Below are 25,494 nucleotides of genomic sequence, written 5' to 3' on the forward strand. Positions count from 1 at the left end.
GAAACGTACTTGCATGCTTAAAGTCTAGTGTGATCACCCCTTTACTGCATTTAGCAAAGATTTTTTTTTTTTAGATTGTTAACTCTTTCCCCGCCCAGGGATTCCCCGCAGAAAATTTGATAGTTAAGGTGGTAGGGTTGGGCGGGTGTATGGGCCGGGGTAGTGGCAATCGAAGGGGCGGGGCGTACGTGTCATGATGAAAATTAAAATATTTTTATTTAAAACACTCAAATAAAACTTAATTTAAATGAAACTATGACAGAAAATGAACACATACTAGATTATTAATGAATAAAATGTTTTTAACAGATACCTCTAATGGGAATAGCTGCGTGATGAAGTGAAACTTAAGGGTTAATAAACACAAACTAAAGCAGATGTTGTAGACTGTCTGGCGAAAATTGTAAAACTTATTATTAATTACATTATCTTAAAGAAGTGTAACTACTGTAGCATGTAAATAATGCACATAAATAAAGTGAGCAAGAGCGTTCAACAATTATATCTAATCAACGGGCACGTAAAACCTAGCTAGCAGGTTGCTCAAACAACAAAATCATCAGCTAACTTGCATGGAAAGTTGCAAGAACTATAGACGAATACAATAACAGGCTTAAATAACCCCAAAACTTACACTTACAGTTCTCACGGACACGCTTTTATCAACTGGCTATCTTCCAGACATGACGGACCACGTCTTTATCTCATTTCGGGCGTGTGGCGCGCGTGCAAGCTAGCGGTGTAAAGCGAATTTATTATTATAATTTTTTTGTATGACCTAGTTAAGGCGGTAGTGTTTCCCAGCTTAGGCGGGCCGCCCGAACTGCAAAGTGCTGCGGGAAACCCTGCCACCAACGAGATATCTCCTTAGGAGAAAATGCTTCCCTGCCAATGATGAGTTTTTACGGCAATTTATTATTTTTATTTTTTTTGAATGACCTAGTTAAGGCGGTAGTGTTTCCCAGCTTAGGCGGGCAGCCCGAACTGCAAAGTGCTGCGGGAAACCATGCCACCATTAACAAGATATCTCCTTAGGAGAAAATGCTTCCCTGCCAATGATGAGTTTTTACGACAATCCATATTTCCCCTATTATCCACTAGGTGGCCCTCTTACCCAACTTATAAATACTGAAGCATCCAGTGATCCAAAAACAGTAAAAACTCTGTGTATGTTTTGATCATTGCTCTAAATCTAAATTATTTCAGCCTTTTGCTCAAAATGTTTTATTTTTGAAGAAATCTACCCATATTTGAGAAGTGATAAAAGAGAACAAATAAAGGTAGGATGAAGGGTCTGTTCTTTCATTTATATATTGTATGTTTAAATATTTAAAGAAGAACATTTTCTGGAAAGCATTAAACTTTTATGAAAATCATAAAAAATGGTGGTTCTGGCTAGCAAATTTTTAAAACCCTGGCGGGGAAAGAGTTAATAGACAGACTTTATTGTGAGTCATTGCATCCCAGCAAGCAATAGCCGTCATTTCACTGTCTAGGTTTACTATATTTGACAATAAGTGACCCATTTCTTTCTAAAAGTAAACTTGAATTTGGTTACATGTGGTTTTTGCGAAAATAACCTGCGAGATGTCTGGAATTTCATCATGTAAGCAAAGTCAACAGTTATTACAAGCTTTTTGCTTTCATTTATTTCCATTTATTTTTGGGCTACAGTTAAATGTCTATTCAATTTTCACTCACAGCCCAAATTTTGCCTTGTTATAGCCTAGACCAGTGGTTCTCAAACTTGCAGCGTGCGGCCCCCCTTGTGTACGGTGCATTCTTTCGCGGCCCCCCTAAAGAAAATTTATGACAAAACAGTTCTAAAATGTAATATTTTAATTAAACAAAACATATTAAATTATACCTACTGTAGTAGTGCTGTTGGTTAGTTGGCTTATTATTTTTTAGGTTTAATTACACAGAATTCATGATAAATGAATGTATTTTATAAAATGTCATAAAACTGGGGCCTCCCTGGCACCATCTTGCGGCCCCCAGTTTGAGAACCAGTGGCCTAGACATCTGGGCTGTGTTTGGATGGCTTTTAAAGATACAGTAAAATTGCTTGCTGGGATAGTACAGGTACACCGCAAATAAATGCTGTTTAGCATTTATCAGAAGTGCAAATAGTACATATTTGCATAGAAAAATAACCAATAATTTGGGAATATTCTGGGAAGATCTCATATAAAAACACGTTATCTTCTTTTCCACCTTCCTCACCAAACCAGAAACATTTACTGCAGTAAAATACACAATTTTATTAGCGCCATCCTAAATATATCAATTACAAACAGGTGAAGGAGAAATGTAGTCTTATCAGAATATCAGCATATAAAAATACATCCAATATAGTATGATATTCTTTATATATTTATACTGTATATGTTTTCAACTCTGGAAATGGAAAGAGATAGACTGGAAGACATTTAAACCAGTGTGTATGTGCATACATACAAGTAATATATATGAATAAGAGGAAAATATATTCGTCTATTAAACATAATGTGTCTATACAATTCAGCTACAGTACCGTTTGTGAGAATAGCAAACATATACACATTAAATTCAGTTTTGTGTGAATGAGCAGTGTCTTTAATCTATTTGAAATCTTAATTCAAAGAGCAACATACAGATGAAATAAAGTGAGTTTTTCTGCTTGTTGAGGATTTAAGAACATCTGGGTTTTCTGTTCTTGAACCGAATTGATTTATTTAAGCTCTGCTCCAAAACCAAGTTTATTTGCCCTTCTGTCTTTATTTACTCTACATGACTTTGACATCAGCATTCACATGTCTGTTTTTATTAAAACGCACATTTTTCACAGCTTATTCTTATTTTCAATACTAGTCAGTGTTTTTTATTATGCATTCTGGGATTGCTTTCTCTGCCAAGCATTTTTCGACTTTGTATGTTTTGTATGCACATGATGCTGTCTAGGCAGGCAGCTTTCACTGGATTTTAGGACAGAGCTTTAGACATTCATTAGCTGGTGTAAGTTGTCAACACATATCGACTGAGTAACATCTCTGGCAGACAGCATGTTGGGGATAAGACACAGGGTCTTGTGGGTCTCCATGGACTGAATTGACCTTGAGTTATAAGGATGTCAGTGGATGTTTTAAGAAGTTTGTCATCTCCGGTTATATTTTTGTGATCGATAAAATTCACGAGTCCTTGATTTTTACATTTCTGTAATAATAATAATCATAAACGTCTTGTATCTCCATGACAACAGTGATGCTGGTGAACTCCCCATCAAGCTGGGGCATTTTCCACGAATACAATCAAGCGTAATAGTGCGTTTCTGTGCTGCCGTTTAATATCCATGGTGGTGATGGTCAGGTGCTACAGCCACCAGAAGCATTTCTTTCGCAGTTTCTTGACACGGCTTTTAGTTTGTGGTCGTATGAAGGCGGACTTTGGGACAGGGGTGGGGACATCATACTCCGCCTCCAGCACTTCAAGAATGTTTTGAAATTTCCCCTCCTGTACACGGAAGTCATGTTCAACACTAGAAAGATAAAATCATGATGATCAATCTGTCATCATACATGAGTAACTCATAACAAGGGAGATAATAATAATGTTCTAAACAAAACAATGAAAAAATTATTATTTCTCTCTCTCTCTCTCTCTCTCTCTCTCTCTCTCTCTCTCTCTCTCTCTCTCTCTCTCTCTCCCCCTATATCAAGCAATGTTCCACATCTTGATTTTTAAACAGAGCACAACAGTGGGATTGCAGTAGTAAAAATCTCATTGATTTTTGTCCGTAGAGAAATCTATTTTTTTTAGTATGTGTAAAGGTTCAATGCGTCATCGAGCCATGATTTTAGACACAACCAAAAAATCCTACACTCAGAAATGGAGAAAAACAGTTTGAACTCCACAGTTCAGTATTACATAGTTCACAGTCTTTGTAATGTGTTTCGTCAATACATTTATAGTGTGTTTACAAACAATTCTCTGAATATAATTTACATAGAAACTATATTGAATTTTTTTTCATCTTTGTGCAGAAACTGTTTAATACTGAAAAAAGTGTTGTCACAGCAGAGTCAAACACACTGCCCATTTATCTCACTGGAACTAGTATCCCTTGCTCTCTCTCTCCCTGTGTGTGTGTGTGTGTCTGTGTGTGTGTGTAACAGAGACACAAGGTTATGCCCTCTATTTACAGTATTGCCACTCCCCCTCTCTTCCCAGCAAATAAGTCAGTAGAGAGAGAGAGAGGGAGCGAGTGTGATATGAGAAGGTATGAAAAGAGCAAAAGACGAGAGATAAAGTGTTGAAAAAAGAAACACATTGACAGACAATCAATTAAAGGTTAACAAGTCTTATAATGAGAGAGAGAGAGAGAGAGAGAGAGAGAGAGAGAGAGAGAGAGAGAGAGAGAGAGAGAGAGAGAGAAATGTTTCAGAAAAGAGCTGAAAAGCTGTGTCCAAATCAACGTCTATTGTGACCTATATAGTGATCTCTATTGTGATCTATATAGCGATCTCTATTACGATCTATATAGTGATCTATATAGCAATCTATATAGTGATCTCTATTATGATCTATATAGCGATCTATATAGCAATCTATATAGTGATCTCTATTGTAATCTATATTGTGATCTATATTGTGATCTCTATTGTGATCTATATAGCGATCTCTATTGTGATCTATATAGCAATCTCTATTGTGATCTATATAACGACCTCTATTGTGATCTATATTGTGATCTATATTGCGATCCCTATTGTGATCTACATAGCGATCTCTATTATGATCTATATAGTGATCTATATAGCGATCGCTGTTGTGATCTATATAGCGATCTCTATTATGATCTATATAGTGATCTATATAGCAATCTATTTTGTGATCTATATAGCGATCTCTATTATGATCTATATAGCGATCTCTGTTGTGATCTATATAGCAATCTCTATTATGATCTATATAGTGATCTATATAGCGATCTCTGTTGTGATCTATATAGCGATCTCTGTTGTGATCTATATAGCGATCTCTGTTGTGATCTATATAGCGATCTCTATTATGATCTATATAGTGATCTATATAGCGATCTATTTTGTGATCTATATAGCGATCTCTATTATGATCTATATAGTGATCTATATAGGGATCTCTGTTGTGATCTATATAGCGATCTCTATTATGATCTATATAGTGATCTATATAGCAATCTATTTTGTGATATATATATAGCGATATATTTTGTGATCTATATAGTGATCTATATAGCAATCTATTTTGTGATCTATATAGTGATCTATATAGCGATCTATGTTGTGATCTATATAGCGATCTCTGTTGTGATCTATATAGTGATCTCTATTGTGATCTATAAAGTGATCTCTATTGTGATCTATATAGCGATCTCTATTGTGATCTATATAGTGATCTCTATTGTGATCTATATAGCGATCTTTATTGTGATCTATATAGTGATCTCTATTGTGATCTATATAGCGATCTCTACTGTGATCTATATAGCGATCTCTACTGTGATCTTTATAGTGATCCATGTTGTGATCTATATAGTGATCTCTATTGTGATCTACAGTATATAGCGATCCCTATTGTGATCTATATAGTGATCTATATAGCGATTTCTATTGTGATCTCTATTGTGGACTTTATAGGGATCTTGGTATAGTGTTTACTAAGGTAGTGTCACTGTTATTGTTGCTCATATTAATGGATACTGATGTGAACAAGAATTTAAAATTTCAATATAAGCTAAAAATCTTTGCTTGACTTATATTTCCACAATTCAAAACTGTGTTTTTCTTTGTTTGTATCTACATTACACTGCACAGACAAATATGTAGAGTCTTAACAATAGTGAAAAGGTGATTTACATGGACACAAAACAGACCTGCACTTGCCTTGCATTTTCTTTTACTACTTTCATTGTTGTTTCCATTAGGACATTTTTAATCCAAAGGATTTTGCAAGTGTGCATATATTTTTGCTGTCAGTGCTGCTGGGATGTTTATGAAAGATCAACAGAGCGGACGTCATTTGTCATGAGAAATTGCAAGACGGCTTTGTTTAATTTGCATATTCTGATGACTCATTTACATGCACACGACTCGTTCCTCCGGCAAAACCATAAGCACTTACATGTTGGAGTTTTGCCCATAACTACAATAGTGATTTTAGCATGCCCATATTTCCACTGTTCCACACTTTTTCACACACCATTTGTGCTTCAGACACGAACGATCCTTAAAGTCTCTCAAGGAGATGTGCTGCATTACTTTTTTAAGTGAACTCACCCTCCTCACATTTCCTCAGCAAATGTAAAAAACGTTTTTGAGTCTGACATTGTTTGTTGAGTGCACATTATGTTTTATATGGGTCGTATTTCTAAGCCCATCTCTGTTTCTCGTCTCCCTTGAGAAGGAGACGATGGAGGAATTATACAAGCAGAATTTCTGATGAAATAATGGTTTGAAAGGAGAAAGTTTACTCGCCCAGAAAGCTCCCAGAACTGCAGTTCGCACTTAAAGATGCTGAAAATCCCTAATCATCACTATTATATTTCAGTTATCATGAGCCAAAGCAAATCTAGCACTATAAATCACACTGTGTGTGTGTGTGTGTGTGCTTATGTGTCACAGTAAACCCACAGATAGAATATATTGCTCTGATGTTGCTCTTTATTAGCTCAGGTGACTTATTACAGGTGCACTCTTGTATTAATTCGGCTTGTCATGTGGTCCCAACACATCGGCCCCAGTTAGACGACCCGCTGCATGTAAACTTAAGCTTGTATTATGATGATGAGATGAGGAATTAGTCTGCATGCTATTCATTTCTTTGTGATCTTTGTGCGAACATTTTAATAAGGAGGTAAATGCACCTGGTGGATTTTAGTTATGTCACGTTTAATATCAGCTCATCTTGTAAACAAAGTAAGAGACACAAATGAGTCTAGAAAGTTAATGTGTTGAGCTGTAATGTGATCATTAGCTCCAGGAGAATTGATGAATTCTTATTGGCATATAACTGACATTACAAATTTCAATGACCTATTTTTTCACATGCTTGCAAAGAATCGTTTAACAAAACTAAGTTACTGTGTGGTTCTTTTTCACATTTTATGGTAATGGAAGCACTGGGGACCCAATTATAGCACTTAAAGGATTAGTCAATTTTCTTAAAAAAATAAAAAATCCAGATAATTTATTCACCACCATGTCATCCAAAATGTTGATGTCTTTCTTTGTTCTGAAGAAATTATATTTTTTGAGGAAAACATTCCAGGATTTTTCCCATTTTAATGGACTTTAATGGGCTCCAATACTTAACACTTAACACTTAACAGTTTTTTCAACAAAGTTTTAAAAGACCCTAAACAATCCCAAACGAGGCATAAGGGTCTTTTCTAGCGACATAATAAAAATAAAAATATGCACTTTTAAACCACAACTTCTCGTCTATCTCTGGTCCTGTGACGCGCCAGTGCGACCTCACAAAATTGCGTAGTGACGTGGAAAGGTCACGTGTTACATATATGAAACGCACATTTGCGGACCATTTTAAACAATAAACTGACACAAAAACATTAATTAGTATCATTCCACATACAACAACGTCAGAACGGTCCTCGTTCTCAACACTTGTAAATCATCCGTGACCTCTTGACGAGAAATTGTGGTTTAAAAGTGCATATTTTTTATTTTTCTTGTCAAAGATGACAATCGTTTCGCTATATAAGACCCTTATGCAGTGTTTGGGATCGTTTAGAGTCCTTTGAAACTCCTTTGAAAAAAAAGTGTTAAGTGTTGGGGTCCATTAAAGTCAACTAAAATGTGAAAAATCCTGGAATGTTTTCCTCAAAAACATAATTTCTTCTGAACAAAGAAAGACATCAACATTTTGGATGACATGGTGGTGAGTAAATTATCCTTTTTTTTTAAGAAAATTGACTAATCCTTTAAGTGCTATAATTGGGTCCCCAGTGCTTCCATTGCCATAGAAAATGTGAAAAAGAACCACACAGTAACTTAGTTTTGGTAAACGATTCTTTGTAACCATGTGAAAAAAATAGGTCATTGAAATTTGTAATGTCAAAAGGGGGTTTTATTACAATAATACCACCCCTTAATCTGCACTATCCAACCATGGCACTGCCATTTAGTGCAGAGAAAGAGAAAGAAAGAGAGAAAATAATTTACAGCACAGTTGAGTTTCAATTTCAACAAATCCACCATCATGGCGATCAGTGTTTGCATTTTAACAGCTCATTTGCATATTTAAAAGGACACACCCAAAAATGGCACATTGTTGCCCATACCCACAAAGTGGCAATTTTAACATTTCTATAATAAATAATAATTTATATGGTATTTTGAGCTAAAACTTACTCTGGAGACACCAAAGATTTATTTTACTTCTTAAAAAAGTCTTTAAAAATGTTTTTTTCAGTACTTTCTATGGGCAGCAGGCGGGTGAGAGAGATATGAGTTAAGTGTACTGTACCTCTCCACTGCAGTCTCTGTAAGAACACATTCATTTTTTTTTATTAAAGGTGTAAATATTTGTACCAGTGACTGTTTTGTGTCGTTGCTCATGGGTCGAGACGTAAGCTTGTGTGTATGCTGTAAGCTGTTTTTTGTGTAGCTGTTTTGTCATGAGATTAAAGCTCAGTAGGAAATCCATCTTTTTTAATTGATTCCCAGGGCTGGATTTACCTCAATGTGTGCTGGAAATGTGTATTACTGTGACTTCAGCTCCTTATAACGCACAAATAATGATCCTGTTTATCCCAACAAGAAAAGATAGAAAATGAGATAAGAGAAGGAATATCTAACAGCGCTTTAGTAACCGAATGTGTATCTGGTGGGATACCTACAGTAACAGTTTCAATGTTTTTTTTTCTTGTCTTTATGGTCAATGTTTGTGTCCCACAAGGCTTCATTATTCTTTATTGGGAGTCTGAGCTCTCCGTCCCTCTGTTATAAAACCGAACTGATCCTCAACGGCTATGAAATGGACACACACGTCATCTGATTCTTAAATTATGTCACACATATTTGTCTTAGAAAGACATTTAAGTTGAGCATGAAGCTCACCTTTATGCCACAATAAGTGATTTTTACTGTAGGTGCTTGCTATTAAATGGATGGTATTTGTTTCCTGGTCCAAATATCCTAGCCCTTCTGTATGTCTCCGTGATATTCCGGTCACTAGATACAGTATGGTATCTCCTGCAATGAAAGTGGATGGGATTTTTCACCAGTTTTATTAGGTGAAAATCTGTAAATCCGATTTTTTAGAAGAAAAACAGCAGCTCTCCTCTACAAATCATGTGATCTCTGATATGTCATAAAGGCTTTGTTCATTTTATCCTAATGTTTAATACATCCTAATGGCATCTTGGTACAAGTCTGACTGTTTCTGCCCTAAAGGCAGAAGATCCCGCAGAGTCACATCTAGATAATATTATTATAAATGTGTCACAAAGGATTGGTTTTTCTAGCACTTTCAAAGTAAGTTTAAGTTTGAAGTACCCCGTAAGCTTACTTTTAATTTAGCAGTACAAAGCATGGATCTGTGACTGCCTGTATCTACAGTACACCGCCACTCAAAATATTGATATTTCCCCACAATTTTGAAATAGTTAAAGGGATAGTTTAGTCAAAAATAAAAATTAGCCCATGATTTACTCACACTCAAGCCATCATCGATGTATACAAATTTTTTTCAGACGATCAAATTTGTCCGTAAAATGTGCGTACAGATGTTTTAACTTACAAATCATGATTCAACAAAAACTTTCATACTAAACATTATTTTAAATGTATACAGAAACGTAAGAACAACTTAGACCTGTATGCAATAATCATGAACGAGGAAAATAACATATATAACACAGATATATATTATAGGGTTCTTTTTCCTGATCGTGATTATTGCGCACATGTGGTCTAAGTTGTTCTTAGGTTAAAACGTCCGCACATTTTACGAACAAATTTGTGCGTACGCATGCTTAGTGAATGAGACCCATAGTCAATTTAGTGTTCTTTTTAGGTGTTTTTAGCCTTTTTCATGATTGTTAAGGGGTTAAAACTTAATAACTATTTTAACTAAAATAACTAGTTTTCGATAACGATCCACACGCGTTCACAAGAGAGTGCGTTTTAGGTGTATGATGTCTTGTCTTTCTCGTCTCATCTCTACTACGTATCATATGCTTCATCCTACGTTGGAACTCTCGTGAATGCGCGGCGGTCGTTACTGGAAGCTAGTTATTTTCGTTTACAAAGTAAATCATGGAGTAATTTTCATTTTTGGTTGAACTATCCCACAAATGGATGTACAGGAACATTATTAGGGCCAGATTTACTAACACCTTGCGCCAGCGCAAACCATAATTTTGGCGTTAAATAATGACTTTCACGATTTACTAAAGGCGCGCAGTGGATAATTAGCGCTGAAAAGGTGTGGTCTAGTTATTTTTGCGACTGACCTTATTGCATATCTATTTCTGGGAGTTTCCCGTTCAGACGCAAACATTTTAGGAGGAGATTATTTCAATGATTCACACAACGCATTTTACTAATGTTTGCGCATGTGATATTACTGATATTTGCGCCATTATTTAACACAGAAAATAGCATGTCTTAAATAATTTCGCACTTGTAATGTCTGCAATTGTTGCTTATACGAGAGGATTTTTTTTTAAACACTAACAGTTTATTTGGAATGACAGAGGAACATATTATTCAAAAATATTGTTTGCCAAGCCATGTTATTTTTTGTTTGCTGGAGGAAATGAAAGAGGAGTCACACAATAGCAGGTCTTTCAAAACTTCTTGTAAACCTTTCTTCGGTTCTTTTCAGTGTACAATGGCTTTGTTAGCTGGGATTTCACACGCCAAATTTTCATCTGTTATGTCCGTGGTGCTGAACTCAAGTGCATCAGGTGTTAATAGATCACCCGCACCTGAGGAGCATCAGCGCTGCTTATTTGTGACCCTTAACTAATATGCGCCACTGTTAGTAGATTGCTTTGGTCATTATGGAATCAGCTGTTGTGCCTGTGTTATTTAATTTGCGCCTTTTTAGTAAACAACCCACAGATATTACCACTCCCATCTGCACTCTTTTGGAATTGCACTCTTGCCCCGTTTAGTAAACCTGGCCCTTAGTGACATTCATACATAAAATGTCCAAATATATTTTGGTCTGAGTTTTGGTGGGTTTGTCAGGTACCTGTATATTATGCAGGCTGTCTTCTGACAGGTGGAGCAGTTGTTGATGTCCTGACCTGTTCTGTAGGAGCGTCGCCTGAAGCAAGTGCACAAAACAATTACACTTACACAGAGAGAACACAGGGAGCATTGAATGTCCTTGAGTATACTATAAAAATGTAAGGACTTTAAACTTCAGAAACATGTATTAACACATTAACTTCAACAAAGTGATCCTGACAGATCAGAGAGAGAGAGGGAGAGAGAGAGAGAGAGAGAGAGAGAGAGAGAGAGAGAGAGAGAGAGAGAAATGCATAAAGGGGGGAGTGATAAAGATGAGACGGTAAATATGACATGAGAGAGTCAGAGAGAGAGAGGGGTTAAACTTTTCTTTATGATCAAAATTTCTGTTGCATTGCCGCAAGACACATTATTTGCCAAGGGAATTATGGGATGCAGAAAGTGTGGAATTACACATCAAACACACGCTTTCATGAACTCAAGAACCTTAATCTCTTTTTTTCACTCACCCCTCACTCATTGCCTTGTTCCTCTCTAAATCCTGGATGACATTGAGAAGAACTTTGATCTTTTCTTGATTATACAACAAGTTTTCCTCTACATTCTGTAACAGTCCGTGTAGCACACCCGGTCCACCGTTGCATTGTGGGATTTCATCTGTTTGCGGTGGGTGTGCGTCTGGGTCTCTCTCGGTTTTAGGTTTGGAGTCAGGAGGTGGAGATTGTGACTTTGGCTTCATGTCTGAGCCAATGAGAAGTTCTGGAGGTGCTGGTTTGGACTCGACATGTATTTGTTTTGAATTCCTGGGCGGAAGAGCGGGCGTAGCTTTTAACTCCGAGCCAACCGGAAGTGTGGGGGGTAGCGGTTTGGGACATGCAAGAGTTCCGTGCTTTTCTGTGGTTGTGCACTTGTCCCTTCCCGGTGTGTCGTGTGTTATGCCTTGTGCAGTACATTCTGTAGCTTGCGTGTGCTGGGGTTTGTGTATCTTGTCATGTGCTTGGGATTGCTTTAACTGTGTAGTTGATTCACCATGGCACATTTTTGGTTTTTCTGCCTTTTTCTTCAGTGCCGATGCTTCTGATTTTGTTTGCATGTCTTTTTGGTTTAATGCTGAGGTGGTGGATTCACATGGCAGTTGTTGATTGTGTATGTTGGGAATTTGGGTGTACGTTGGTTGTGCCACTGTGGAATTTCGTTTTTGCAGTCCTGGTAAAGAACTTTTTGTCTGTGGAGTCAGAAGGGTCACCTGACTAGCCGCTCGCTTTCGACAAGCCGGTGCCATGCAGGGTGGGGCTTGAGACTGTCTCCTCCCGCAGGCGCCACACAGTCTGGGCGATAATGCCAGTGTTCTACATGGGCGAGGCGTCGTTGAGGATGAGCTGGCGTAGTTCACGACTGGTCTGGATCTTTCCCCTTTAAGTGACTGACCCCGCTTGTGATCTCGTGCCATCGTTTGACATTGTCGTCTTGGATCCTCTGTTTCTGCTCCCTCACTACAAACCCCGCCCACCACCTCAGGTGCAACAACACTTCCATTAGTGTACCGAGGGGTTCGCTTTAAACTTCCTCTTGGCCCCGATTGGTTGGAGTTAATTTCAACAGTGTTAATTTGACAGTACACATCATTCTCCTGCGGTACGTGATTGCCGCTGTTCTTTGACTTGACGATGTGCCTGCCGTTGACGTCACAGCGCCGGATCCGATCTAGAGACATGGTTTCCACAGTCGGTCCATTGGTGGCGCTGACGGTTTGATTCCTCCTCTTTAATGATGGAAGTGAACGAAGTCCTGGCGACGTTTGTACACCGACGCTGCACAAAGGACCCCATTTCTGAGAGAGCATGGCCCGCCCTCCCGCTACAGGCATCTCTAATGCTGGCACTGCATTTGATGTGTCAGCTGCCCGTCGGCCCATGACCTCTACTGATTGGCTCAACCCCCTGAGGAGGAGCTGGAAAGGGTGAGGGCTCGGTTTTGAAGCATACTATCTAATTCAAAGGTAATCACTCCCTACAGGAAACAAATGGGTCGTCTGTGAGTTTTGGAAGCTCCACAGTGTAAGCAGAGATCTCATTTGTCAGAAATGCTTGGGTTCACTCCTGGTCACCATTGGTTGTCTAACTGTAATCCACCAGTTGTCTTGTTTACCTGTCTAAAAATATGGAGAACATTAGAATGAAGAAGAAAGCTACGTTATGTGCTCGAACTATGTGGACACCACAATACGTTCTTTTTAAACAACTTAGTATTATGTTTTAGTATTAGTCCTTCCGTTACTTCCGCTCTTCTGCAAAGGATTTCCACTAGGAACAGCTGCAGGGATTTGTGAGATCAGGCAGTAATGTTTGTCATGGGCTCAAAACCCCATTTTGTTCAGGTCTGAGATTTGTGCAGGTCAGTCAGGTCCTACTCCGCCACACCAATAAATAAAATTTGTAAGGAATTTAGGCAACTAGCCAGAAGGCTGTGTCCACATACTTTTTGCGTTTAATATGAAGATGGATACTTTCAAATGTATAAAAACGTTGTTTTATGACATTTTTTTGATGTTGTATTTTAAAAATTCTGTCTAATCCAGAACCGGCACCATGGGGGGTGCAAAGGGGTGTGTGCCCCCCCCCCCAGTTTTCTTAACAGACATAAATTAAATTGGATAGCTAAAATCAGTCATATACTTTGATATAACAATTTGGTTAATAACGTGTATAACTGAATTTATCCAATGACTGCAAATACCTAATCTCAGGCGAGTGGATTCAGCGCGCAAATTAAACATGAGCTAGCCTACATAAAGGCGCAGAGCAATTCAGCGACCTAGGTGGCATTTCCTTGATGTTTCAGCATGCAAGGTTTTAAACATCCGTTTGCAACTCACACAAGCTAGTAATGTTGCTGTCACTATCATCCTCAAAGCGAACTGCAAAGATAAATCAGCACTTTATTAATAAAGCCGAACAACTCCGGGAGGGCAGAGAGACGAGGATAGAGTCATTCAGGTTCGCTATTTGGGGAGTTCAGTCAGAACAGGGAACAATCCAAAGGTAAGAGCAGACGAGGAGTCAGACTGGCAGCAGAGAAATCAAAAAGCCATCCAGGATCTAGGACAGCCCAGGGAGTGACAAACCAGGAAGCGGCATCAATGCTGAAAGGAGATCTGTATGCAGAGCAAAGCCCCTTAGAAACAGAGTCGTTCGTAAACTCAGCAGACTCTGTTTTAGAGAACTCCGGGGTTGTGCTGCAGTGTAGATGAACATAGATGGAGTCTATGCAATGGAGGTTTTGCCTAAAATAGTAAACATAGTGCAACCATTATAAAAATTGTATCAGATTGTTTTAACATGTATTCTAATAGAGTTCATGTCTGTTTTATATTTACATTTATGTTTGAGTTGTGTGTGTTTAAATATTGTTGTAATGTTGTTTGTGTTTTGTTTAAATTTTAATTAGCTTGTTACGAAAGACAGATTGTAATTTGTTTATGTCATATATTATGGAAGGTATTTTTGGACTTTTTTTTAATTAATTAATTAAATTATAAAATAATTAATTACATTTTTAAATAAAAAATAAAATAGCAAAATATGTCCCAAATTTGACAATGAAATGCTAAAATAAAAATTAAAACATTATATTAACTCTTTCACCGCCATTGACGAGATATCTCGTCAATTAAGAGAAAACGCTTCCCCGCCAATGACGAGATTTTCCGTCTTTCCGCAATACCACCCTTCCGCAACTTTTTAAACCCGGAAGTATTGCCCTATGGCAAGTGGCTGCATGTCCGTGTCTTTTTTAAAGATCGCTCTGAATGGGATCTCTATGAAAAGTCCGTCATAAAAATGGAATTATCTCTGCTTTTTGCTCAAAATGTGGTGTTTTTGCAGAAACCTATCCATATTCAAAAGCTGATTACAAAAGAACCACTGAAGGTAGGAAGAAACAGGTTTTTTTGTTTGAAAGCAGAGGGTCTGTTCTTTCATTTGGTATATTGTATGTTTATATATTTAAAGCAGAACATTTTCTGGAAGGCATTAAACTTTGGTGAAAATCAAGAAAAACGCTGGCGCTGGCTGGCAACTTTTTTTTTAAAACGCTGGCGGTGAAAGAGTTAAATTATTTCATTTTCATTTTTAACGTGATGAAGCATCATTTCGGCCAAATTGAAAAATTAAATTAAATAGATGATTTGACATTTCATTTTCAATATAATCTTGAGTCAAGACTGACAATATTAAAATAAAAAGGCAAGCTTGAAAAGAAAACTGTAAATACATTTTTTAAAAGGCTTTTTATTCATGCCCAAGCAATAATAGGGACAAAATTAAAATGTTCAGTTTTAATTTTATGTTCTGTTTTTCTTTTTTTCGCCACCTATGTCGCTGAATTCCACTGCACCATTTTTTATTTGCACAAATAATTCACCTGAGATTAGGTAAGAGAGAACAGAGTTAATTTGTGATTATCAGGCTTATTAAGATTGTTTAATAGTGCGATTTGTAGGCCTACAGGCAATAATAGTAGCCATAAGAAGAAAGATAAGGAGCAGGAAATTGGCCACAATAAGGTATAGTGTCCCCCCAAGAAATTAATAAGTGCCCCCCCAGTTATACACCCGGCCTGGTGTAAACAAACCCCAGAAAAAACAAAGTTACCATCCTACAGCACTACATTAATAGTGTTTAATATGTTTTCTTTCATTCAAATGCTAAGTTTGAGATTGTTTTATGTCATGAATTTTGTTTGGGGGGGACGTGAAGGAATGTACCCTACACAAGAGGGGTGCATGGCGAAATGTCTAAACTTCATCTTAATTATCAGTGTAGTGGAATAAAAACATACCTAGTCAATTAAATAGATTTGATTGGCTGTCAATGGTTTATCGTTTATCAGCTAAAAAAAATTCCTTGCATCTTTATCATTGTGGTGTGAACCTGTCTATTCACTTTAATTTAGAAATGTTCTCTTTAATTTTTTTATGTATTTGTCCATAATGTGAACAGCCCTTTAGTCAGTAAAGTGGGCATTTAATTTTTTTTTAACTACGGACAAATGTTACACACATTGTATGTATTTGTCTGTAATGAAGCATGCTGGTCTAAACTGGATGTCTCTTACTGTAAGTTCATATTAGGCACTAATAACTCCAACAGAACTATAACCAATATTAACAGGGTTTAACTAAATCCCCCATATGTCTCATCCTGCGGATTGAAGTCTTATTCTCATCCTGTAGGGTTTATAATTATATCTCTATTCTTTTGTCTTATCTCCATCTCTCTGTGTCTTACATCTTTGGTTTTTCCGATATTAATATTAAAGTCTGTTTGTTCAACTTCTTGCGTTTTTTGGAGTTCATATCTTGCTCTCTGTAACCCCTCATTTCTAGGATGAGATGGACTCAAACCAGTCTGTAAGAAGGCTTAAAAACAGCCTTATATTTTAGCAAAGCGGCAAGGACGTGCTTAACCTTCAAAAAATGTTGTCTGTTTACCTCAAGAGGGCAAAGACATGTGGTAATAATGTCCACCGGTCTGATTTAGGGTTAGGAAAATATAATTATAAAAACAAGCCTGTGAGATGTCCTTACTAATACAGTGAAACAAACCCGTGTGTGTGGGTGTTGTTTGTCGAAAATACTGATGACCCTCATTAGCCTCTCACAGACAGACATTATCATACAACACAACTCATTTATTCCACGCGCACACACATACAAAACAGACCTAATGAGTAACAAGCCCTCTGTGTGTGTTTCATTACAATAGATTGAGAAGTGTAATTGATCTTGATTTTAAATATTCGACAGGAAAATTTGTATTCCGAATAGTAGATTCACAAATAAAAGTAAATGCATTTAAATCCAGATCTCATTTTTCATGTCTGTAGTCTCAGAAGCCTCCAGAGAGAGAAATCTGGGTTAGCAGACCATTGTTTGCCCCATGATGTGTTTCAGGGAATTTCTCACAGTTTCACCTTGGCCTGGACACGCAAACCAAGATTCTCATTTGTATAGTCCCATAAACAGTGTGCTATAGTATTACTATGTTTATTTAAACATTCCGATTGAGAACCGTGATTTATGTATAATACTGTACCATAATGGTATTTGCATGATTTTTATTGGAATGGCTTAAATGCATTTTTTTTTACTTTATATCTATATTGTATAATCAAGATATATATCAGTCATATCATATACGCATTACATTTCCGTGGTACCACGACCACAGTACTTTTTTATGAAGGACACCTCGTCTTCACCCCCCCCCCACTCCTCCTGTATGATCTGTGCTTCGGTTCATCACCACACACTTAGACGTCCCACTTCATTCCTTGTGCTCTCCAGGTCATACACACACTATGAGTGTGTGTTCATCTCTCCATTAGCCTCGTTCTTCTCTTTCTCTCTTCTCTTTCACACTCCGTTACTCTTGACTTTGATTTTGTCTTTCTGTGCCTCTCTTGTGTCATTATTCTTACACACACACGCATTTTCAAATACATTTTAGTATCTATGTAAGTGAAGTGAAGGTCTACTGGCCATCCATCATTATTTAGGGGACAAAGATTTAACATCCTTTCACCCGGCAGTGTGTGTGCATTACACCTGTTAATGACCTCTTTCTTTCTTTCTTTCTTTCTTTCTTTCTTTCTTTCTTTCTTTCTTTCTTTCTTTCTTTCTTTCTTTCTTTCTTTCTTTATTTATTTATTTATTTATTTATTTATTTATTTATTTATTTCCTTCTTTCTTTCTTTCTTTCTTTCTTTCTTTATTTATTTCTTTATTTATTTATTTATTTCCTTCTTCCTTTCTTTCTTTCTTTCTTTCTTTCTTTCATTTTAACAATTATGTTTCATTTTGTGTTAATTTTGTGTTAAAATAAAACACAAGTTGTGTTAAAAGTATCACAAAATGTGTAGTTCCAATAATTACACAGAGACTTGTGTATTCTTGGACAATGTATTTAGTGTGTTGTCCCTATAGAACAAATATGTTAAAAACAACACACATAGGGCCCTATCTTGCACCCAGCGCAATTGACTTTGTCAGTGATGCATGTATCATTCGTATTTTGCACCGGCGCACAGCGAGTTTTTCCCCAAACTAGGGAATGAACTTGCACTCCCTGGGCGGTTCAGCGCAAAAAAGGAGGCGTGTTGCGGCGCAAACCATCCCTGATGCTATTTTGCAGTTTCAAAAAACAATTGCGCCACTGACCAAAAAAAACTAGTCAGTGGCGCGTTGCGCGTTGTTCATTATGCTATTTTAAAGGCGCATGCTTGACCATAATGTATAGCGTGCACAACGCGCACACACTTTGCTTATCTAATCTACACAGATGCAACAGTTATTTTTGCAAATCATAAATTGTTACAATAAAAAATATTAACACATGAGATAAGGGGAATCATAGTGGTGAGCATTGTGGTGATAGTTTTTATTTATTGTGTGGCTGCGTTAAAAAATTCTCATGCAAATAACGATTAAAATATTTTCATAAGAAACCTTAATGTATATGAACTTGGTTTGTAAGTGAACTTTGGGGTTGGACCTTGCTTGCGTTTCATGGGTCCGATTTCAAAGCCCCCAAACCCTTTCAGCGGTGAGGGTGGACGCAGCGATGTCCTCTGCTGGCGTCAGGTCCTGTGTAGAGGCAGATCCACGTCCCGTTACACGGCGTGCTTGATTTATGCTGGCAAGCTTGGGATTCCCCCGTCTCCTGACATCATTGTAGCGCTTGGCGCAACGATGGGGATGCCAGCTGATGAGACAATTGTGGCTACTTCCTCTCACGCCTGTTTAACCTACGCTGATTTGGGCGGGTTTCTCCCATCCCCATACAAAACAACTTCTCTGTCTTTGACTGCTCTTACAAGAACGTCGGTCTCCTCGGCTGTGAACCGCTCCTGGCATGCGCCTGGTAAAACCGTCATAATAATAGCAATGAAACTTGCGCCCTTGTGTTTAAAGGGAATGTTGTATAGCGTTCTGATTGGTTTATTTGACGTTACGCCCAAACCACACCTATGAATAATGAACCTACTTCAGACCAACCCCTTATTGATTTGCGCCTGCGCAAGAGTTATTTCTCCCGCCGGGAAAATAGCAACAGCGCCCAAGATCCGCCCACAAAGTCACTTGCACTTTGCGCTTCGCACTTGCATTTCAGATCGTTAAAATAGGGCCCTTAGTGTTGATTCTGGGACAACACCCTAAATGCGTTGTCCCAGAATCCACCCATCTTTATGTTTTTATTGAAATAACATATTAACACAACTTGTGTTATATTTGAACACAAAGTCAACACAAAATGTGATAAAATTACACATAATGTGTAAATCCTTTCTAAGAGTGTAAACTAATTGTGTTGTTTTTAACACATCTTTACTAAGAGTCCATCTTAAATTTCCCTCACAAACAACAACAAACTTCTTTAGTGACGTTTATTTCGCTCTTGATTGGTGCGTGCGCTATTACGGTTGAAGTGCCCATATAAGGACTTCCACTGTACTTCCAGCACTGAAATCGCCCACAAAAGAAATAAAGCAAGATTGTTACATTACGTATGAATCTTTCATGTTCGAAAAAACTTTTTTAACTTGTACAAACGCTGGTGAAGTGCATTCGGCACACAAGTACTCAAGTCATATGTCCAAGTGTCTTTTTGACCCTTTGCCTATGTTTAGCATGAGGAGTCGAACTCTTAAACAGTGTTAATAAGTCAGAAGGTATAAAATATCTTAAGACACCTGTTTTAATGTATATGTAAAAAGATGTATAAAATGATATATACACAAATTAGAGTAATTTTCACTTGTTGGTTCAGACTTATTGACCTTTCTGTATATTAAGTTATTTCTATAAAAAAATAATGATGCAATTACATTACTTTTTTCATGGCTTTACAGCCCTTTGCGTCACCCCAGGAATTTTGAGGTAATACTTTTATTTAATGCAATGTAAATTGAGATACATGTGAGGTATTTCATTTGGATTAAAGTGCTAGTGTTTCTTAAACCTAAAGTTTAACATTCAGTTTATGAAATAGCACTCAGTGCTGTAAAATCTCTGTAGACGGGTTGTGTATTCATCAGCTTTCATTAAATGCTTACATTGGCTCTGATGGGATTTTAGGAAAGCTGTTTCCTTCTTCAATATTACAACAACAGTTTTTTTGTTGTTTTCTGTTAGTTTTTATTATATTAGTTACACAAGACACACAGTGCTGTGACATTATTTTAGCAAGCATAAAACAAAACAAAGGTTTTACTAAACCGAAGGGATTTTTAGATGCACTTTTACTAACACACACACACAAACACAAAGGTTTCAGGATGTGATATACAGTATTATTAACTAACCAACGTCTACAGCACCGCTGAGACAAAACAGCAAGAGTTACATTACAAACATAACTCATACCCACAGTAATACAAATGCACAAATCACATGGAAGCCACTGTCAGAAAAATGCACACACAAACACCCACAACTGTGAGATGTGTGCGATTTATTTTTTAGTGCACACGTACTAAACTATACGTAGATTAACATAAATAGATGACATCACAAATAAATGAAGACAAAAACACATGAAATATTAAAGGCAAAATATTAACGACAGATTTCATTGAGTCATTAAGCTGCACCGGTGCATTCTGGGAAATGTGTGTTTATTTAGAACCGGTCATGTGACACCTAGCGAGTGTGTTTACCAATCAGACGCTTGTGTTTCCGCCTGTGAGAGTATCAGGATAGCTTAAAAGATTTATCAGCTTAAAAAGAAAACGGCTTTTAAAGAAGAGCCTGAGCGCGTGTTTGTGCATTTGTCTGTGATGAAACACCAGAAACGTCCCGTGAGACGCTCAGATGTTTGCTTTTCTCTCGTTTTCATTCGTTCCTCTCAAAAACATCCAGGTTATATTTCACACCAAAAGAAAAATATATATATTTGATCATAATGAAAACCGAGTATCTTGGATCATTAGTATTGTTTGCATTGTGACATTATTTTCATGACAATAAAGCAGTTAATATTTTTAATATCCAATATTGTCACTGTTGGTTCTCATTACATAATGATACATTAACAGTGTACTGTTTTATAATAAAATAATTGCTGTTTGTTAAATAAGCATATGCGTTCAGATAGACTGTTGAGTTTTTCTGAAAATAATCTCTGAGTTTTAAAATAAGATCTCTCTCTCCCTCCATTCCTCAGCTGTGTGTGTGATGTAAAGTGTCCTGCTGTGTCTGTAATGTTTTCATCTGTTCTCAGATTTCTCCAGTGTGCGATCAATTATACAAACTCTTCTTCTGAATTACACCTGACACACACTTGTGTATGTGTTAACTAGTTCTATATAAATATGTTTATATGCTTTTTTCACATGTAAAGCCATCCATCCATCCATCTATCTTTCCATCCATCCTACCCACTTACCCACCCATCCACCTATCTGTCTGTCTATCTGTCTGTCTGTCTATCTATCTATCTATCTATCTATCGACCCATCTATCGACCCATCTATCTATCTATCCATCTATCCATCCATCCATCCATTTTTGTGTCTGTCTGTCGGTCCATCCCTCCATCCATGTGTCTGTCTGTCTGTCTGTCTGTCTGTCTGTCTGTCTGTCTGTCTGTCTATCTATCTATCTATCTATCTATCTATCTATCTATCTATCTATTTTTGTGTCTGTCTGTCGGTCCATCCCTCCATCCATGTGTGTGTCCGTCCGTCTGTCTGTCTGTCTGTCTGTCTGTCTGTCTGTCTATCTATCTATCTATCTATCTATCTATTTTTGTGTCTGTCTGTCGGTCCATCCCTCCATCCATGTGTGTGTCTGTCTGTCTGTCTGTCTGTCTGTCTATCTATCTATCTATCTATCTATCTATCTATCTATCTATCTATCTATCTATTTTTGTGTCTGTCTGTCGGTCCATCCCTCCATCCATGTGTGTGTCCGTCTATCTGTCTGTCTGTCTATCTATCTATCTATCGACCCATCTATCTATCTACCCACCTACGCATCTATCTACCCATCTATATGTCTGTTTGTCTGTCTATCTACAAACCTACCCACCTAGCCATGTATCTACCCGTCTAGCTACCTATCTATCTACTCATATATCTGTCTGTCTGTCTGTCTGTCTGTCTGTCTGTCTGTCTGACTAACAGATCCATCCATCCACCTATCAATCTACCTATCCTTCCATCCACTTGTAAAGCCATCCATCCATCCATCCATCCATCCATGTATCTATCTGTCTGTCTGTCTGTCCGTCCTTCCTTCCTGTAAACCTACCCGTCTGTCTGTCTGTCTGTCTACCCCTCTGTCTGACAGATCCATCCATCCACCTACCAATCTACCTATCCATCAATCCATCCACTTACCCACCTATCCATCCATCCATCCATCCTACCCACTTACTTACCCTCTTACCCATCTATCTACCTACCTACCTACCTACCTACCTATCTACCCATCTACCTACTCATCTATCTACCCACCTACCCATCTGTCTGTCTGTCCGCCCGTCCACCTACCCATCCATCTACCCGTCTGTCTGTCTGTCTACCCGTCTGTCTGTCTGTCAGTCTACCCCGTCTGATTTGTTTAACTATCTATCACCTAGTCATCTATGGTATGTATATATTGTATTCATACATCGTATGTATGTATCAAATGTGTATGTATCTTATTCGCATGTATTTTATCGTATGCATCTGTCTGTCTGTCAGTCTGCCTATCTCTCTTTCTATCACACGCACACACGCACAAACACACACACTGTAGTTGCATTAGAGCATTCAGTGACAGATGGTTATTTTATACCTGTTGTTACATAATGTACACACACACACACACACACACACACACAATATAAAGACCAGGGCATGATGTGTGTAATCAGTATGTAAATACATAAACTCTCTATCATTAACATTCATTAAACAAAATTTTACATGATCAAACTGCAGGCAGAAGTAGAGTCAAAAAGCTGCTAAATTATCTTTTATATTGTATAATTATTAATGAAATATAATGCTAAATGTATTTGCGCACACAAAATGCTTTGTGAAGTGGACACACACACAAACAATAAATAAAACCTCATCCTGAGATTTGGAAAGTTTGTGAATTTTAAAAGATTAAGTGAATGACACACTTTTCACACAGTACTCGTGCACACACACAGACAATTTTCATTTCATTCATTTGTGATGCTGTACAAAAATGGGCTGTGAAGAAACAATGAGGTAATCATTGTAATTTGATGCTTAAATATCAATGTGAAATGATTACCATATTTAGGTACTCCAAGGTTCTTGGTAACAAATTACTACGGTCCATGTCCAAATAACATGGTATTACTACAGTATAATACATAATTTAAGCTCATAATATTAGTTTGGTACATATCTTATAAATATGAATTACTTCTTAAATAATAAATGTCTGAAAACCTCTTTTCACACAGATTTTCACACAGGTGTCTTTGTTAGGGATGAGGTCGAGTATTGTTAAGTTTCAATCCAATTTATAAACAAAATCAATACTTTTCAGATGTATGCCAATGAGTTAAGCCATATTATTTCAGCAGATGTTTTACTGACCTTCATCAGAGAGTCTCGTGTAGGTGAACAGAGCGTTCTTCATCATCTTCCTCTCTCTTGTTCTTATATATTCCAGTGTGATTTCAGATGTGTCTCTTCTTTTTAACATTCCATCTTTGTAGTTTTCTTTTGTGAATTTTATGATCTCTCTCTCTCTTTATCATGAGCACATCTGTCTCTCTCTCCATCTGCTGGTGAACTGAGCCCCTCGTATCGTTTCCCTCTGAATCTCTCTCACTCTCTCTCTCTCTCTCTCTCTCTCTCTCTCTCTCTCTCTCTCTCCTCTCTCTCTCTCTCTCTCTCTCTCTCTCTCTCTCTCTCTCTCTCTCTCTCTCTCTCTCTCTCTCTCTCTCTCTCTCTCTCTCACTCTCTATGTGTGTGTATTAATCCTGCGGTGTGTCCTGGTTTCTATGTCCTGCTCAGTCACATAAGATTTGGACACCCAGGAGCACATTCATGAATTGGTGTTTGTAAAATCTTGAAATGTGCAGAAGTTAAATACGTCGTAAATGTTACAGTTTTTATCAGTTGCGTTGGGGCATTCCTCGAAAATTTGCCAAAAAAATAAATGCATTTCTCAGAACATTTTGTACAAGCTGCACATCATGGATGTCCTGCAAAATCATGTGACTTGTTCAAAATCCTTAGTTCATCTCGCAAAATAAATGTTTAATGTCAGTGAACACGTCAGTCCCATCAAAATGACAAGTCCTTGTGTGATTGTTCATTGAACAAGACAGTCAAAATATTTAGCCATGTTGTCAATATACAAAGTGAACACAATTATACTTGTCAGTATTTTCTGGTGTAAACTGTGGATGAATTCACATGTTCATCTTTTTTTTCTGTAAACAAACTAATTTAAAGTTTTATATTTTGAAGAAAAAAAATCCTATTTACAGTACAAATTAAAAGTAAATAAGAAAGTTCACTGCACTGTAAGAAATGTCCTACTGTATGAAAAAACATCCTTACAGTAACAGATTAAGACACAAAGGTCAACAATTATGCATGACATGCACTGTATGATGAACTAATTCCTAAATGTTTTGAGTTGTAAGACTATTCAACAGAAAGCAGTATAATGTATTTTGATGAAAATGACATTAGCAATTAAAAATGTTTCAAACAGCAGGCTGTTGTACATAATCATCTGCATGATTGTATCAAAGCATTTGTAATTTGTCCAAAACAATGAGAATTTGCTTGTTTGTTGTGCACAAATTACTTGATGATGTGAATATTAAACATAGTGTTTTGAAAAATTATTTCTGATCCAAGAAATGCTCAGCAAAGTAAATCAGTGAATAAATATAGAGAGAGCACTGGTGTTACACCATAAACCATTTGTACAAAGTAATGTAAAAGTAGTGGTTTTTAGAGGATGTACAGTGCGAGAAGTCACATGTTCAGTATAGTCAAGATTAAAACTCCCAAGCACTATGAGAATGTACAAATGTAGTAAGTGGAAAATATACAGCCGTATGTTTACTAGCGGTTTTAATAATACAAATGTAAATAATTATATACAAATATACGTTGTGTCATCATGTTTTTGTGAGAGGTGAAGTTTTACTGGGAGGCAGAGACTAGATAATATTAAAAAATTAAATGTATATTTTTTATTAAT

General features: G+C 37.2%; 2 protein-coding genes across 3 annotated transcripts in view; one reads left to right on the forward strand and one right to left on the reverse strand.

Annotated features, from left to right (window-relative positions):
- dock2-like (dedicator of cytokinesis protein 2) overlaps nucleotides 1–25,494 on the forward strand; it is a 111,639-nt gene that overhangs the window by 55,155 nt on the left and 30,990 nt on the right. The gene's annotated exons all lie outside the window — the stretch shown is intronic.
- On the reverse strand, nucleotides 2,277–24,043 carry insyn2b (inhibitory synaptic factor family member 2B). Its single transcript, XM_065274843.1, has 4 exons — nucleotides 23,865–24,043; nucleotides 11,750–13,392; nucleotides 11,242–11,316; nucleotides 2,277–3,517 (listed from the first exon to the last, which is right to left on the reverse strand). The coding sequence occupies exons 2-4, from the start codon at nucleotides 13,153–13,155 to the stop codon at nucleotides 3,352–3,354; spliced, it is 1,647 nt and encodes a 548-aa protein (XP_065130915.1). The 5' UTR covers nucleotides 13,156–13,392; nucleotides 23,865–24,043; the 3' UTR covers nucleotides 2,277–3,351.

Source organism: Paramisgurnus dabryanus, chromosome 16 (genome assembly GCF_030506205.2).
Source record: "Paramisgurnus dabryanus chromosome 16, PD_genome_1.1, whole genome shotgun sequence".
Lineage (NCBI taxonomy): Eukaryota > Metazoa > Chordata > Actinopteri > Cypriniformes > Cobitidae > Paramisgurnus > Paramisgurnus dabryanus.

Coding starts and splice junctions, on each gene's coding strand:
- insyn2b (XM_065274843.1), bottom strand. CDS start 13,155: ATGGGCCGACGGGCAGCTGACACATCAAATGCAGTGCCAGCATTAGAG. Junction 11,317..11,749: donor AACAAGGCAATGAGTGAGGG/GTGAGTGAAAAA, acceptor CACTTGCTTCAG/GCGACGCTCCTACAGAACAG. Junction 3,518..11,241: donor ACAGCCTGCATAATATACAG/GTACCTGACAAA, acceptor TTATCTTTCTAG/TGTTGAACATGACTTCCGTG.